At 32.6% G+C, this 14,734-nt stretch overlaps 1 protein-coding gene across 1 annotated transcript; it reads left to right on the forward strand.

Moving 5' to 3' along the window:
- The first annotated feature begins 674 nt into the window (after nt 1–674).
- Nucleotides 675–14,278, forward strand: LOC129910253 (calponin homology domain-containing protein DDB_G0272472-like). Its single transcript, XM_055987553.1, has 3 exons — nt 675–1,044; nt 1,158–1,670; nt 13,356–14,278. The coding sequence occupies exons 1-3, from the start codon at nt 771–773 to the stop codon at nt 14,177–14,179; spliced, it is 1,611 nt and encodes a 536-aa protein (XP_055843528.1). The 5' UTR covers nt 675–770; the 3' UTR covers nt 14,180–14,278.
- The last annotated feature ends 456 nt before the right edge of the window (nt 14,279–14,734 follow it).

Here is a 14,734-nt window from a genome sequence, read left to right on the forward strand (position 1 = left end):
TGATTCACTCCCATAATTTTGGAAAACGACATAAGTGTTATAAAAGATGTAATCTTACTGTACAAATCGTTATTGTCAATAATCTTTAACTTTGACAATTAAAAATCTAATCGAAAATTGTCTCAAAACATTTGTCGAAATCCTTGTAAAAATATAAAACAGCCCAACTTTAATCAGAACTTAAAAAAAAAAACCTAAAAGCTGTCCAGTAAATTTTATCGCACCCCCACTGTATTTGCATTGTTTTTCAAATCGAGTCTCGACCAAACCAGACACCAAATGCACTTTTCCGTCGGTAAAGTAACTTTCAAATAACGGTTCAAGTTGTAACCTTGCTCGTCGTCCATCTCCATCGCACTCGCACTCGTGATTTTTAACAAAAAAAAAAAATATTTATTTATAAACAATTCAAGTAAATAAATAATCTCACTTATTTATTATTAATAACTTTATAACCAATTAATGCATTTTGCTTGGTATTACAACACAATTCTTATTGACCCATTTCTTTTTTCTTGGAAATTCACCTCCTCCATAGTTACAAACAAAAAAAAACTACTTGTTACCCAAACAACAACTCCTGCGAGAAAACTTTCGTTTTTTCTTTTGTTTATTTATGTAGAATGCCACGCTTTATTCATTCTTTTTTTTAGTTTTCCATAGAAACTCAATAAAAAAAACATTCATTTTGTTTTTTTTTTTTAATTGAATTACAAAAATACAAATTATTGAGACTTTCATTTTAATAAATTCCAAAAACAAGCAAAAAAATGTATAAAAATTCAACAGAAATTATTCGCAAACCTTTGGGTGCTTCGAATAAAAAACCCATTGTCATAAAAGCTAGCAAATATCGCAAAATGATTGCCACAATAACTGGCCAAGACTTGAATAAAATAGAATCCGAAGAAGAACAACGTTACAAGAATAATCTGAAAAAGGGTTCTGACGAGTTGGTTGCAAAATGGGGAAGAAGTTTCAAGCAAACTCAAGAACAGAAACTCGTTGACAGGGAAAAGAAATTCGCCGAAAAGGCTCAAAAAGGTTAGATTTTGGGACTTGTTTTATTCAATTCTAACCTCACTTTTTTGCTTCAATTTAACCTCACTTTTTTATTCAATTCTCCTAACCTCTCCTTTTTTTAATAAATTCAATAGAAAAAGAAGATTATCAAAAAATCAAAGAAAAAGATGAAAATATTCGTCGTGAAAAGATTGCTCGAGCTGAAGAACTCGTCCAAAAGCTAAAACCTGGACCTAAAGAGTTACAAAGTGCAGCAATGCAAAGTGAAACATTAAAAGCTCGTGCATTTCAAAGAAATATAAATAAAGAGTTTGAAGAAACTCTTAAAAAACAATCGGCTGAAAAAGCACTTCAAATGGAACGCCAAGCTATGCCATGGATTGAAGAAGAACAAAGACGGATATCGAATAGTATCCAACGAAATAATCAAAACAAAGCTGATTTGTTGAAGACGATTAACGAGAAAGCTCGTCAAAAAGCTGAAACTACAGCGCAAGCTATTTCAGCTGAAAAAGTGGCCAATAGTTTATGTGATAAAGAGATTAAGGCTCAAATTGATAGAGAACAGGAATTGTTGAAACGAAAGCGTGAAGCACTGCGGAAGAATGCATTGGAAGCAATGATTATGGTTGAACAGAGGAGAGCTCGTAAGTTTTATTTAAAAAAATTATATTTATATTTTATTTGTATCAAAGTAGAAAATGAATGTCGTCGTCAATTTGGTCTAAGAAGTCGATACAAAATTAAGGGTTGCGAGTGAGGATTTTTGTCATTTTTATGTTAAAAAAGTAAAGTAAAAAACAAAGAATTTGCTTAAATTTAAGCTTAACAATACCATTTTATGCTATCCTTAGAAATCTACTTTCGGAAAATTTCGACTTGAGGCAACTATAAATTCCCCCCCTAAGCTTTCCTTGTGTGCTATTTTTTTTATTATTTCATGATTCCTTCACAGGAGTTGTAGATGCAACCGCTCCTATTATCACCTAATCTAATCTGCGCCACAAAAGCCAAATTCTATTTTGTCTGCTTTTAAGGGTCAAAATCATGGAGGTGGGAAATTTCGATGACCGAATTCTTAAAAAATCAACTTTGTTTTATGATAAAAATTTCATGCTCAAATGTTCGCTTTAGCCATAATTTGTCGGTTCATGAACGGGCAGAGATGATTAAAATATTCATACATTATTTCTTGGGACATTTTTCTTGGGACAACTTTTATTAATGTATAAAAAAAACAAAAAAACTTAATTTTTTTTGTAAGAGATGTACCAATTTATAAAAAGTATTGTTTATATGTAGTATTTAGAAAAGAAATACTTAAAAATAATTGACTTTAATGTGTTTTTAAGTCATTTGAATATCAGTTTTTGAGTTATGGACATGTCCAAGAACGCTGTTTTTGGGTATATAAAATGGAATAACAAAGAAATTTAAAATTTTCTACAGTCTCCGTCTTGCTCTCGATGAGTAAACATCATTTAGCAAATTTGACAGCGACTTAGGATCTCGATAAATAGCGTTATATCCGTCCTTTTCTCTCCCGAGTGGTTCATTACTAACCGGTTGTACTTTCTTTATTTTTCGCTAATAAAGCAAATCTTCATCGTTTGCACGTGGTAAATAAGTTTTTTTTCCCTTTATCTTTCCCCAAAATGGGGTCAAAAGCTAAAGGGAATCGATATGAAGGGCTGTCTCCTGACGCCTTACTATCGAACCCTCCAAAAAAACAAAAAACTATAACACACGAAATATTCCCAACTCTCCCAAATAAAACTTTTTCCAAAAATCCCAAATTCGTGGTTATCTCACAAAAGAGCGATGAGAATCCCATCTCATCTGTCAGTATTTTTGTGTTAAAAAAAGTTATCGATGGTATTAGCACCGAATACGAAAATATTACACAACTACGAGATGGTAGTATTCTTATTTTAGCAAACAGTGATAAGGTTGCCGAAAAGTTCTTCAAACTAAAAAAAAATTGCAGACACGTGTCCAGTGCAGGTTAAATATCACGACCGTCTCAACTCCTCAAAAGGCGTAGTATATGCTCCCTGGATCAAAACCCTTCCAGAATCCGATATAGTTGAGGGAATGAGCGAACAAAACGTTACTGAGGCCTATAAATTTAACAAATTTATTGATGGCAAATTCGTCCCATCTGGTCTTATCTTGCTTACATTCAACCTATATCAAGCTCCTTCTACGGTTGAAATAGGATGGAACAAAGTCAAAGTAAATGAATATATTCCCAATCCTATGAGGTGCCGGAATTGCCAGCTGTTGGGCCATACAAAGAAGCGTTGTGAGAAACCTCAAATGTGCGAAAAGTGTAATTTACCACCACACATACCAGAAATCTGCACACGTACCATGTGCGCTAACTGCCTAGAGCCACACCCTTCTTCCTCATTAGACTGTCCAAAATACAAACAAAACAAAGACATTCTCACAATAAAAACAAGAAACAAGTGCACAATGGCCGAAGCCAAGCGCGCTTACAACCAAATAAACCCAACAAACACACCCCCCAGCTCTAATGCCTACTCCTCCAAAGCTCGTGAAGCTATCTCAAAGACCCCAAATACCCAGACTCAATCAAAAAAACCAATAGTTCCTATCCGCACTCAATTTCAATCATCCGCAGCCCCTTCCGGCACATCTTCAATTCCAAAAAATATCCAAACTCCATCCAACAATGAACAAATTTCTACATCTCAACCATCCAAAACACCTCAATTCAACAATTCTAAACCAAACAACAATATTTCATTAACAACAACAGCAACAGCAACAATATTAAGCTCTCAAACCCCTCCAAAATCTCCTTTCTCCTCGATTACAAATAATTTAATTGAAAACAATTCTTATTATATGCAAACATCTGATGATGAGCAAACATAATTCCAACAATAACAACCCAAAGCTCAGGCCACGATCCTCTTCGATCGCCGGGCGTGCTTGCCTATCTGATAACGGATCAGCAAGCGCGTCTGGCGATCGGGGGGGGTCGTGGCCTCCATCCGATCAACAAAATAAAGCAACAACAAATATACTCTCTCTACAAACAAATGATCCATCAAAAAATACCACCAATGATCCGGGCACAGGAAATCACACTCTTTTTGCTTCGTGCAAAAAGAAGCAGTGGGAGCCCTGCCAAATAAAAAACATGACTCTCAACATTCTGCAATGGAATTTAAAAGGTTTTTTCAATAACCTTGACGAGTTAAATGTTTTATTAAAAGAATACAACCCAGGTCTAGTAGCACTGCAAGAAACACACTTACCCTTCCGGTCATCGGTTAACGTACCAAAGAGCTACAATGGGTATTTTACAAATTCAGAAAGTAACACTACTGGTAAACAGGGAATAGGTATTCTTATAAAAAAAAATATCCCACACAAAATTCTTTCCATTAATTCAAACTTGCAAGTTATCTGTATTGAGTTCCAACTCCATATAAAAATTACCTATATAAACATTTACATTCCTCCCCAGCAAAATATACATGCAACCGATCTTAGCAATATTATTTCACAAATAGACCCTCCAATCATAATCGGTGGCGACGTCAACGCATGGAGTAGGTTATGGGGATCTTCTACCACCAATAAAAGAGGCCGTATTATTGAGGATTTCTTGTTAAACTCCAACCTAATAATTTTAAACGATGGTTCGCCCACCCACCTTTCAACCCATAACACCTTTACGCACATAGATATAACCTGCTGCTCTTCAGAACTATTTCCAGGAATATCCTGGAAAACTACAGCTGATCTAAATAATAGTGACCACTTCCCCATTATAACTACCCTGTCTCTTGGGAAAACATTAGAAAAATACCCTCCAAATCTCAAATTCAAAACCGATTTAGCTGATTGGTCCAAATATCAAAACACAATCCAAAATTATTTAGCAGACAAACCAACTAGCCTCAATATTAACAAAGAAGCAGCTATACTTCAAAAAGCGGTAAGGTCAGCGGCAAATTCATATATTCCTCAATCCAATCCTTCATGTAATCCGAGAGTTAAAAGAGTAGTTCCCTGGTGGAATTCGGAGTTAACAAAACTTCGCAAAATTAAAATGTCTGCACTTAAAACATTCCAGAAAAGACCTACACAAACTCATTTAATTTTGTACAAAAAGTCTAACGCAATATTTAGAAAAGCACTTAAAGACAGCAAAGCTAAAAGCATCGGTGAGTTTACTGCACAGATTTGCCCTAGCTCGACTCCAAAGAAAATGTGGCAAAATATTCGCCGCCTTACAGGTAACTCTTCACCATCTAAAATTACTAGTATAAAATGTCAAGATGTAATAATTACAGACACAGCCAATATGGCAGATTGTTTTGCCCAAACATGGTCTGCATATTCAAATGACACAAACTTTGACTCACAATTCAGGTGCAAAAAAACCGAAACTTCCAGCTACATTCCAGGGGAATTTACCACCAATCATTTCGCCCAAACAATTGAAAAACAAATTAGTCGAGTCAAATTAGGCATAAAATTTGTAAAATCTCGGAATCCAGGGAAAGTCGATGCATCTGAAAAACGAGTATAGGACTGCTTTATAAAAGGGTCAAATAAGAAAGTTAAAAAAAAAAATTTCACCGCTCTCGATTACAACAGTTTTTATGGACCGTTAACTGTCATTCCGTATGCAAGCGTTAATCGGAATTGCTGTCTCATTTTAGATTTTGATCAAACTTTGTAGGGATGTTCTCTAGGACTGTAAGGAAGCAAATCCATGATGATTTAATTTTAAGTTTCGTGGTTTCCCCGCTACCCGCATTCGAACTTTTTCAGAAGGTCATTTTTATGTTATTATAACTTTGCGTCTACTAAAGATATCTTTTTGTTTGAAACGCCATTTTAAAGCTTAAGAATAGTAATTTTTGAATATATATTAAAAAATTACGTAATAATTATCCCTGAATTAAAAATAATTTTTGAAAAACTGGTAATTTTGCTGATTTCTCATGGTTTTTGACTGGCTCCAGAACCTTGGCTATTATATGTAGGAAGCTTATACTTACCAAATATTAAATATAGATATTTTTCAACAAATTACATCTAAAATGAACTCGATGGCTGTACTCCTTATGCAAAAATTTTAAGTTCAAAGTTTTGAGTTTTTTGAAAAAATATTTTTTTTATACTATGATTTTTTACGATTTGACTAAAGATAGAAACATGAAACTAACAGTGTGTTAAGTTGAAACTTTTAACTTTAAGTCCTCTAAATAAAATTGTGTTATTTTCATATCTTCTTAGTGTACCGCTTGTTTGAAAACTCGCAAAAATGCTAAAAAGCCAAAATAACCCTTACTTAAGGCTATGATTGCACTATGTTTGACATAAGATAGAAGCATGAAATTAATAGCATATTTAGTTCGTACTCTTAACTTAACACACTGTAAGTTTCACATTTCTTCGTTTAGTCAAATCGTAGAAAATGACAGTATAAAAATTAGCTTTTTTAAAATACTCAATACTTTGAACTTAAAATTTTTGCATAAGGAGTACAGCCATCGAGTTCATTTTAGATGTAATTTGTTGAAAAATATCTATATTTAATATTTGGTAAGTATAAGATTCCTACATATAATAGCCAAGGTTCTGGAGCCAGTCAAAAACCATGAGAAATCAGCAAAATTACCAGTTTTTCAAAAATTATTTTTAATTCAGGGATAATTATTACGTAATTTTTTAATATATATTCAAAAATTACTATTCTTAAGCTTTAAAATGGCGTTTCAAACAAAAAGATATCTTTAGTAGACGCAAAGTTATAATAACATAAAAATGACCTTCTGAAAAAGTTCGAATGCGGGTAGCGGGGAAACCACGAAACTTAAAATTAAATCATCATGGATTTGCTTCCTTACAGTCCTAGAGAACATCCCTACAAAGTTTGATCAAAATCTAAAATGAGACAGCAATTCCGATTAACGCTTGCATACGGAATGACAGTTAACGGTCCATAAAAACTGTTGTAATCGAGAGCGGTGAAATTTTTTTTTTTAACTTTCTTATTTGACCCTTTTATAATGCAGTCCTATACTCGTTTTTCAGATGCATCGACTTTCCCTGGATTCCGAGGTATAAAGCTAATTTGACTCCACTAAATAACGCTTCTTGAATTCGAAGCTTCTCTCAGTAAAACTAAGGGTAAAACTCCGGGAAGAGATAGGATATCCTATCCAATGATTAAAAATCTCCCCGTTGCAGCCAAGCTAAGGCTCATCCAGCTTTATAACCACATTATCGATACTTCCACGATACCCCAAAACTGGAAAAATGGTATTTTGCTTCCTATTCCAAAACCAAACAAGGACACTTCTCTTATAGAAAGCTATCGCCCAATATCGTTAATATCATGCTTATCTAAAGTCTTAGAAAAAATCATCGCGAAACGTCTTCTTTGGTTTACAGAGGCAAAGAAATGCATATCTTCTAAACAGGTAGCTTTCAAACCCAACAAAGGTTGCATAGATGCCCATCTCCATTTAGACCACTACATTTCCAAAGCTATCTCGTCAAAAAACCACGTATCCGTGATGGCCTTGGATTTCGAAAGAGCCTTTGAGAGAATCGGTAAACATGTTATTCTTACAAAATTAAAAAAATGGGATGTTGGTTTAAAAATTTTCAAGTATGTCGAATCATTTCTCTCAAACCGCAAATTTTCTTCAAGAATTAACAATTGTCTCTCCAAACTATATACACTAGAAAATGGTATACCGCAGGGATCTCCCCTCTCGGTAATGCTTTTCACCATAGCTTTTGACGACATTAGCTCCATACTCAATGGTCATAAACTGCTAGACCACTGTCTCTACGCCGACGATGTGTATATTCTGAGCAAAATTTCCGACTTAACAAAATGCAAAGATCTTTTTCTAAATGCCATGCAAGATATCCTTGCATGGTGTTTAGAATCTGGAGCAAAATTGTCACTTACAAAATGTAAGACATTGCATATTTGCCGCAAACTTAATTGTCCTAATCTAACTTTATATGTAAATAATACACCTATCCCTAATGTAAATAACTTAAGTATTTTAGGATTAATTTTTAGTAATAAGTATTATTGGAAGGAACACTGTCTAGAATTAAGAAAATCCCTAGCTGCGAGATGTAATATAATAAAATACTTAGGTAGTAACAAATGTAATATCCATGTAAATACAATGTCACATATAACAAAAATGTTAATTTTAAGTAAAATTGATTTTGGTATCTATATATACGGCAAGTGTGCGAAATCAACCCTCAACATTATTAAACCTCCTTACCACCAAGCAGCAAGAAAATGCCTCAATGCTTTTCCAACAACACCAATACGGAATCTACTAACTGAAGCTGGACTTCCATCCGTAGAACAACGTATAGAAGAAATGACTCTGAAATTAACACCGAAATTAGTTTTCTCCAGGAATTCAGTGATTGACGACGACATAGTGAACGCACTGAACCAAAAGTCTATGAAGAGAATCCCATCAACTCTAAATCTAGCCTTAGTCAAAGCTAACCAGTTTCAACTTCCGACAAAACTAGGGTACAACTTCAAACCGTCATTTCCTTCTTGGCAAATCAATCCCGAATTACTAATCATGGACCTAGCTCAATATAATAAAAATGACACCAGTCACACCATTTACCGAGCTCTTTTTTCGAGCATCGCATCGGAACTTCGTACCAAAGGATGGAATTTCCTTTTCACCGATGGTTCTAAGACCCCAGACAACACATCATACGCAGTAACACAAGAGAATGGTCAAATAATGAGCATTGGCATTTTGCCGGGTTTCACATCCATTTTCACAGCTGAAGCTTTTGGTATTCTACAAGCAATCAACACAGCAGCTAAACAACGTAGTAGAACTATAATCTGCTCTGACAGTATGTCTGTGTTAAAAGCTACTATAAACCCAAACAACAATGTAGAACTAGTAACCGAAATAAGAAATCAGCTTTTCAAACTGCAAAATAAAATCAAACTGATGTGGGTACCCGGCCATACTGGCATATGCGGTAACGAAGAAGCAGATCGAGCTGCCAGTTCCACAAAAGAGGCACCCGTTTACTCCTTCAACATTTTTACAAAAAAAGACATGAACAAATTCATACAAAATTCTCTAAGAAAGAAGCAGCTAAATGATTGGAGCCAATACCATCACCACTATAAGGAAATTAACCGCTACAAAACATATCCTCAATACCCGGATCTACCAAAATATAAAATCAGAAATTATATTCGACTTAGGCTTGGACACACAGCCGTCACTCACGAATACCTCCTCACCAAACAAAACCCGCCCATATGCACCACTTGCAACGAAACTTTAAATTTAGAACATTTATTAAAAAATTGCATAACATCTAAAAAGTTTTTAAAAAATAATAATGTATATGATCTACTTACAACTCCAAATCATACAAATATTGAAATTATAAACAATCTCATATCAAACCTAAAAATTAAAATTTAAATTTATTGTAAAATACCCAGAGCTAATAGTCCTCGCAGCTAGGCTCTTTAAAAATTTATATTAGCTAGTTACTTTTAAGTGCTCGTTAATAAATAATAAATAAAAAAAAATAAAATTTTCTAACCGAAACAAATATATTCGTATATGCGTGCCTACTATTTTAATTGGTAAATGAGAAAAAAAACTTTAAATAAATGTTATTTTGATTTAAAAAAATGCCTGGACATCAAATTTTCCACCTCCATGATTTTGACCCTTAAACATTTTAGTTTAATTGGGGATTAATGTTCTGTATTTATAAAGCTTTTCCAAAATCGATTTGCTTTTAAAAAAGAGTCGGTACCTACATCAAGGTGGGTCGTTTTTGGTTTTTTTTTCGAATTTCAAATCGTAATAGCGCAAAAAGTTGTGAATGGTGAAGACAAAGAAGGGGTTAAAATATAATCAAAATCAGTTAATATCTTCTACCCGCGCATCGGTTCTAAAGGTTGAAAAAAATGTTAAAAAATGGTATTTTTACAACAAAAAAATTAACCACCCTAACATATTTTTTTTTATAAAATAGCTTAGGACAACTCTTATATGAGCTAAATATTTAGTAGAAAAAAAATTGTCCAAATTGGGTAAAAACTTCCGTTCGCACAGCGTTTTGAAATTTGTCGAAATATGGCAAAATTCCTATTTTTACGATTTTTTTTTTTTGAAATTGTTATAGACTACTTGGTAAATTATTATTTTTTTCCAAATTTGAAGTAAAAATGAAATTGACACAATCAGTGAATGCAATGAACTCGTTAAAGATTTAAAACTGTGTCGGCCAAGGAGAATTTGACTATTTATCATTCTCCTCGCCTAGAAATTTTACTAAATGAATGTCAAATAGACGTTCGCTTTTGGATTTACATATGTAGAACTGTTCATATTCAATGAAAAAAAAAATTAAAAAAAACTAAAACAAATACCACTAAGTCCCATAGTAGTAAAACACAATTTAGACCTTTTTTATGATATTTCTTGTTCAAGTTTGCACTTTTTTTTATTTCTTCTCTATTTATTTTGATAAAAATATAATTGGCAATAATATAACACCAATAAAATCAATTTTTTATTTTGCTCTTGGATTGCTTTGAACTCAATTTTTTTTTTTAAAGGGATTCGACTATGTTCTTGTAATATATGTATATTTCTTTTTGAAACAAAATTATATACATACATATCTATCTACTCAGCATCTTAGATTTCTTCCATGCAGAGAAATTCTGATCCATCCGTAAACGGAAATTGCCTCGAACCAAATCCTTTTATTGGAGTTTAAAGAGTAAAAAAATTTTGGTTATACCTCCACTCCCAAAATTTTGCGGAAATTTGTCCGATTTCATATGAATCGGAGAGTTTTAACCTATCGAAAGTACACCTCGAAGCAAAATTCGTATAAAATTTGAGAATTTTCCGCTCCGAAAAAAAAATCATTTCACCCGAAAAGAAATGATTTTAGCTTTAATAATGCGTTTAAACCTTGTGGTCATAACCCGCATTGTTTTTTCTATATTTTCCCTGTACCTACTTCGATTTGGATTTTTTTTTTTTTTTTTTCAAATGAATTCAGCATGTCTAACGGTTTTTGGCCACAAAAAAATGTGAAAATTTCGACTTCCTGAGGTAGCATCTTCTGCTGATATAAAACCTATGTAGAAACTTGAACCTTATCCTTCCGTTCATTTTTGGCTTTTTGTGATCAAGGATCAATTTTCATATATTGAAAAAGGTCAAACATTTTAAATTGTTGTCCCCATTTTTATACCTTTTTCGCTTAAATCGTGGAATAGGCCATTTTTGTGTTAGATTACACAAAATCATTACTGAAGCAAGACATGGTTCACGAAAACCATTTTAACGATAGTTATGTATTGTATCGCACTTTTTTTTTTGTTCAAAACTAATTCAAGATTTATAATATTCTCATCTGTAAACAAAATGTTTGTATCCTATTTCTCGTGTGCGAGTGCTATTATTTGCTTCTTTCCAGTTTTATTTGTTTGAGGCTAGCAGTGATAAGATAACCTGCTATCAAATCTTGTGAAACAGTCTTAAAATGAGTCTGATGGATGTACCCATATTTTTGGACTTAGTTACTTCATAAAACGTTATTTTTCTTGCTTGTTCAACTTTAACAGTTTAAAATGGTGAGAAGTTTTTGCAACTAGTTTTTTTTTCAATACACAATTTCTGCAGCCTTTCAAAACGAAAGCCATTTTATTTTATGTACTTGCTATCAACTTGACTTAAACTGCCCATAATCTGGGACAAAATTTTCGATTTTGATTTTTTTGAATATTTGGAGTTAGGACATTATGTCTGATTTATTCTCATTTATTTTTTTAGTGTAGGTCTTTAAATATGTAAGTCAGAAAATTCCAAATGTTTTATGTATATGCAAATTGCAGTAGTGGATTTAGTGTTTGCCTCTATAATTCAGAAGTGTGAAAAATGTAGTTAGGTCCTTTACGAGATTATGGGCAGTACAGGTAAAAGATTTGCTCAGCGACACGGGGATGAGAATTTTGTAAATTAAAAGTAAAGGATAAAAAAATCACTTTCCTTTATCTTCTCCATTTTTACTTGCGATATAGGTACTATAGGGCAAGTTTAGAATTCGTAAAAAAAATAGAACTCGAGATAACAATTTTACGTGACATTACGATGATGGAGAATGCCAAAAAAGTGGGTCCGGCAATTCTGTCTGTCTGTCTTTATCTGGAGCTGCAGCCTAAACGAGTGAAGTGATTTTCTTCAAACTTGGTATTTAGCAGTGATTGGGTGATTCCCTAGAGGGGAAACTGGAATTTTATTTTTATGACCAAAACTACGGGATATAACGGCAATAGAAAAGTTAATTTTTTTCAAAAACGGCTCTAACGATATTGATTAAAATACAAATACAAGACTAATCCGCTTTCAACGAAAATTTTTATACAAGAGCGTTTAAGTAAAGGTAATATTAAAATTTAAGAACATTTTCAAAAAACACACTTTTGGATTTTTAAAAAGTTTTTAAAAATTTTTTTTCGAAAAATCAATTTTTTGAAAACGGTTTGAAGAAAAATTTTAAATTTCGTTTTTATGTGTAAATTAGTTATTTCTTCAAAATGGCATACCAACTTTTTTTTTGAAAAATGTTAGAAAATTTTTATTTATAAAAAATTATTTTTTAAAAAACGGCTCCAACGATTTTCTAAAAATACCTTTTTATACAAGAAATAAAATGGCATATTTTGTTTTTTTGTAAAAGATCATTTAAAACGGTGTTTAATAAATTATAAAAACAGATTTAATTTTTTTATACTACTTTTGAAATTTCTTCAAAATATGTATCAAATTTTAAATTTCTTGAATAACAACAAAAAGCTTTAACATTAGAGTTACTTTAAGCATAAGAGCAAGTACGTGCGACCCCAGTCGTGCAATTTATTTATTTAACTATTGATTGTTACCATATTGGGAATTCTTTCAATTTTGCATATAAATTCGCTGTAATATGAATATGAAAATTTTATAAAATTCATTGATCCGATAGTAAAATCTACAAAATTGGGCACCTACTATCACTTTAGAATTCCACTTCCCTAATTTCTTTGTATATGTATAATTTTGATAAATATCAAAGGACGGTTTTAACTGCCATTTCACTTTTTGGAAAAACCGCCAACTTTTCAAGACTATTGGTGAATTTTTACTTTTTTAAAGTTTCGAGTCCAGTATTTTTCATACTTGTTACAATTTAATTTTAATGAGTATTTTACTAAAATTCTTTGATTTGTTATTTAGGTGAACAATATCAAGACAAACTTCAGGGACAGTTTATTTCCATCTATAATGAGGGCAAAAAGAAAATGGAAGAAATCAAAAAAGACCATGAGGTGCATTCTCGCCAAGACCATGGTCAACGTAATACATTAAATGCCCAAAAATTGATTGCCCTCCAACCAGATACTGTCAAAGAAGAAGAAAATCGTCTTCGCAAAGATATTAGCACAATTCAATTGCAATTCACGGCTCAAGAAAAAGAAAAAATCCAACGTAGTCGTCAGCAGAAATATGCTCGCATTCAAGAGTATTTTAAAGAATTGAATGCTCAAAAGGAACGCGACCAGCGTAAAATTGAAGAAAATCGTTTCGCTTTGGCCAATCGTCTGAAGAACGATGAAGTAAATGCCGCTTTTCTAGAAAAACAAAAACAAGATAAAATCCAAAATGCTCAAGCAATGCGTAAAGCTTTAGCTGAACAAGTTGAAGAACGCAAAATTATTGAAGCCGAAGAAAAAGAAAACGACAAACAATTGGCTAGGGTTAGGTTTGAAAAGGAAGATAAATTCTTCTTTGATTATGCTAATAAATTAGTTGCTGATGCTGTGAAGAAAGATAGACCTTTGTATCCGTTTGTCAAGGCCATCAATCAGTATAAGAAGGACAATGAAATCGATGTAGATCGCAAGTTGCCGCGTCATTTGGAATCACATTTACGTATTGGTGTTAAAACTCCTGAAAACGAGATGGCAGGTTCATCAGGTAAAGTTGCACCATCAATTATGCGAAAATATGGAATAGATGAGCTTAAATCACTTAATGGTTATTCAGCTCGCAATGATTGAACTTAGAATATTCTTTAATTTATTTATTTGAACTTTTATATTTTTTGACTTGAAATGAACCACTAATAAAATCAAAATGAATTTGATATTAAATTTTAATTTAACTTTGTATTCTTGTGTTGATTCATATTATTGATAAAACGTTCATAGTGAACTAAAGCAAATCATTGGGTTATTTAAAATACTAAAAATTGCCGCTATTTCCGTATTGTTTTTTTAGACTTCGATTCGTAAAAAAGTGCGCAAAACGGCGCAATTTCTGTGGAAAACAGAATTTATAGTGCCAAACTATTAATTACCAAATAAGAAAACGCAATAAACGTATACTATCTAAAATTTGCTAAAAATGGACAAAAAAGCGAAAAAATGCACTTAAAAAACAGGCACATTTTGAAAAATCCACTTAAAATCCCAGATTGACCCATAAAAGACTGGAGTTGAAATTGCCATTCTTTCACCAAAAACTTTAAGATCTTTACCGGGAGATAACATCGTATTTACCTCATAGAAACAAATTTAAAAAAAAATTAATTCTCAAAGGAAATCTGTTTTGTT

Source organism: Episyrphus balteatus, chromosome 2 (genome assembly GCF_945859705.1).
Source record: "Episyrphus balteatus chromosome 2, idEpiBalt1.1, whole genome shotgun sequence".
Taxonomy (NCBI): domain Eukaryota; kingdom Metazoa; phylum Arthropoda; class Insecta; order Diptera; family Syrphidae; genus Episyrphus; species Episyrphus balteatus.

Excerpts from the sequence above, each read along its gene's own strand:
- LOC129910253 (XM_055987553.1), top strand. The coding sequence starts at position 771 with ATGTATAAAAATTCAACAGAAATTATTCGCAAACCTTTGGGTGCTTCG. Across the intron at positions 1,045-1,157 it reads CGCCGAAAAGGCTCAAAAAG|AAAAAGAAGATTATCAAAAA; the intron begins GTTAGATTTTGG and ends TAAATTCAATAG. Across the intron at positions 1,671-13,355 it reads GGTTGAACAGAGGAGAGCTC|GTGAACAATATCAAGACAAA; the intron begins GTAAGTTTTATT and ends TTTGTTATTTAG.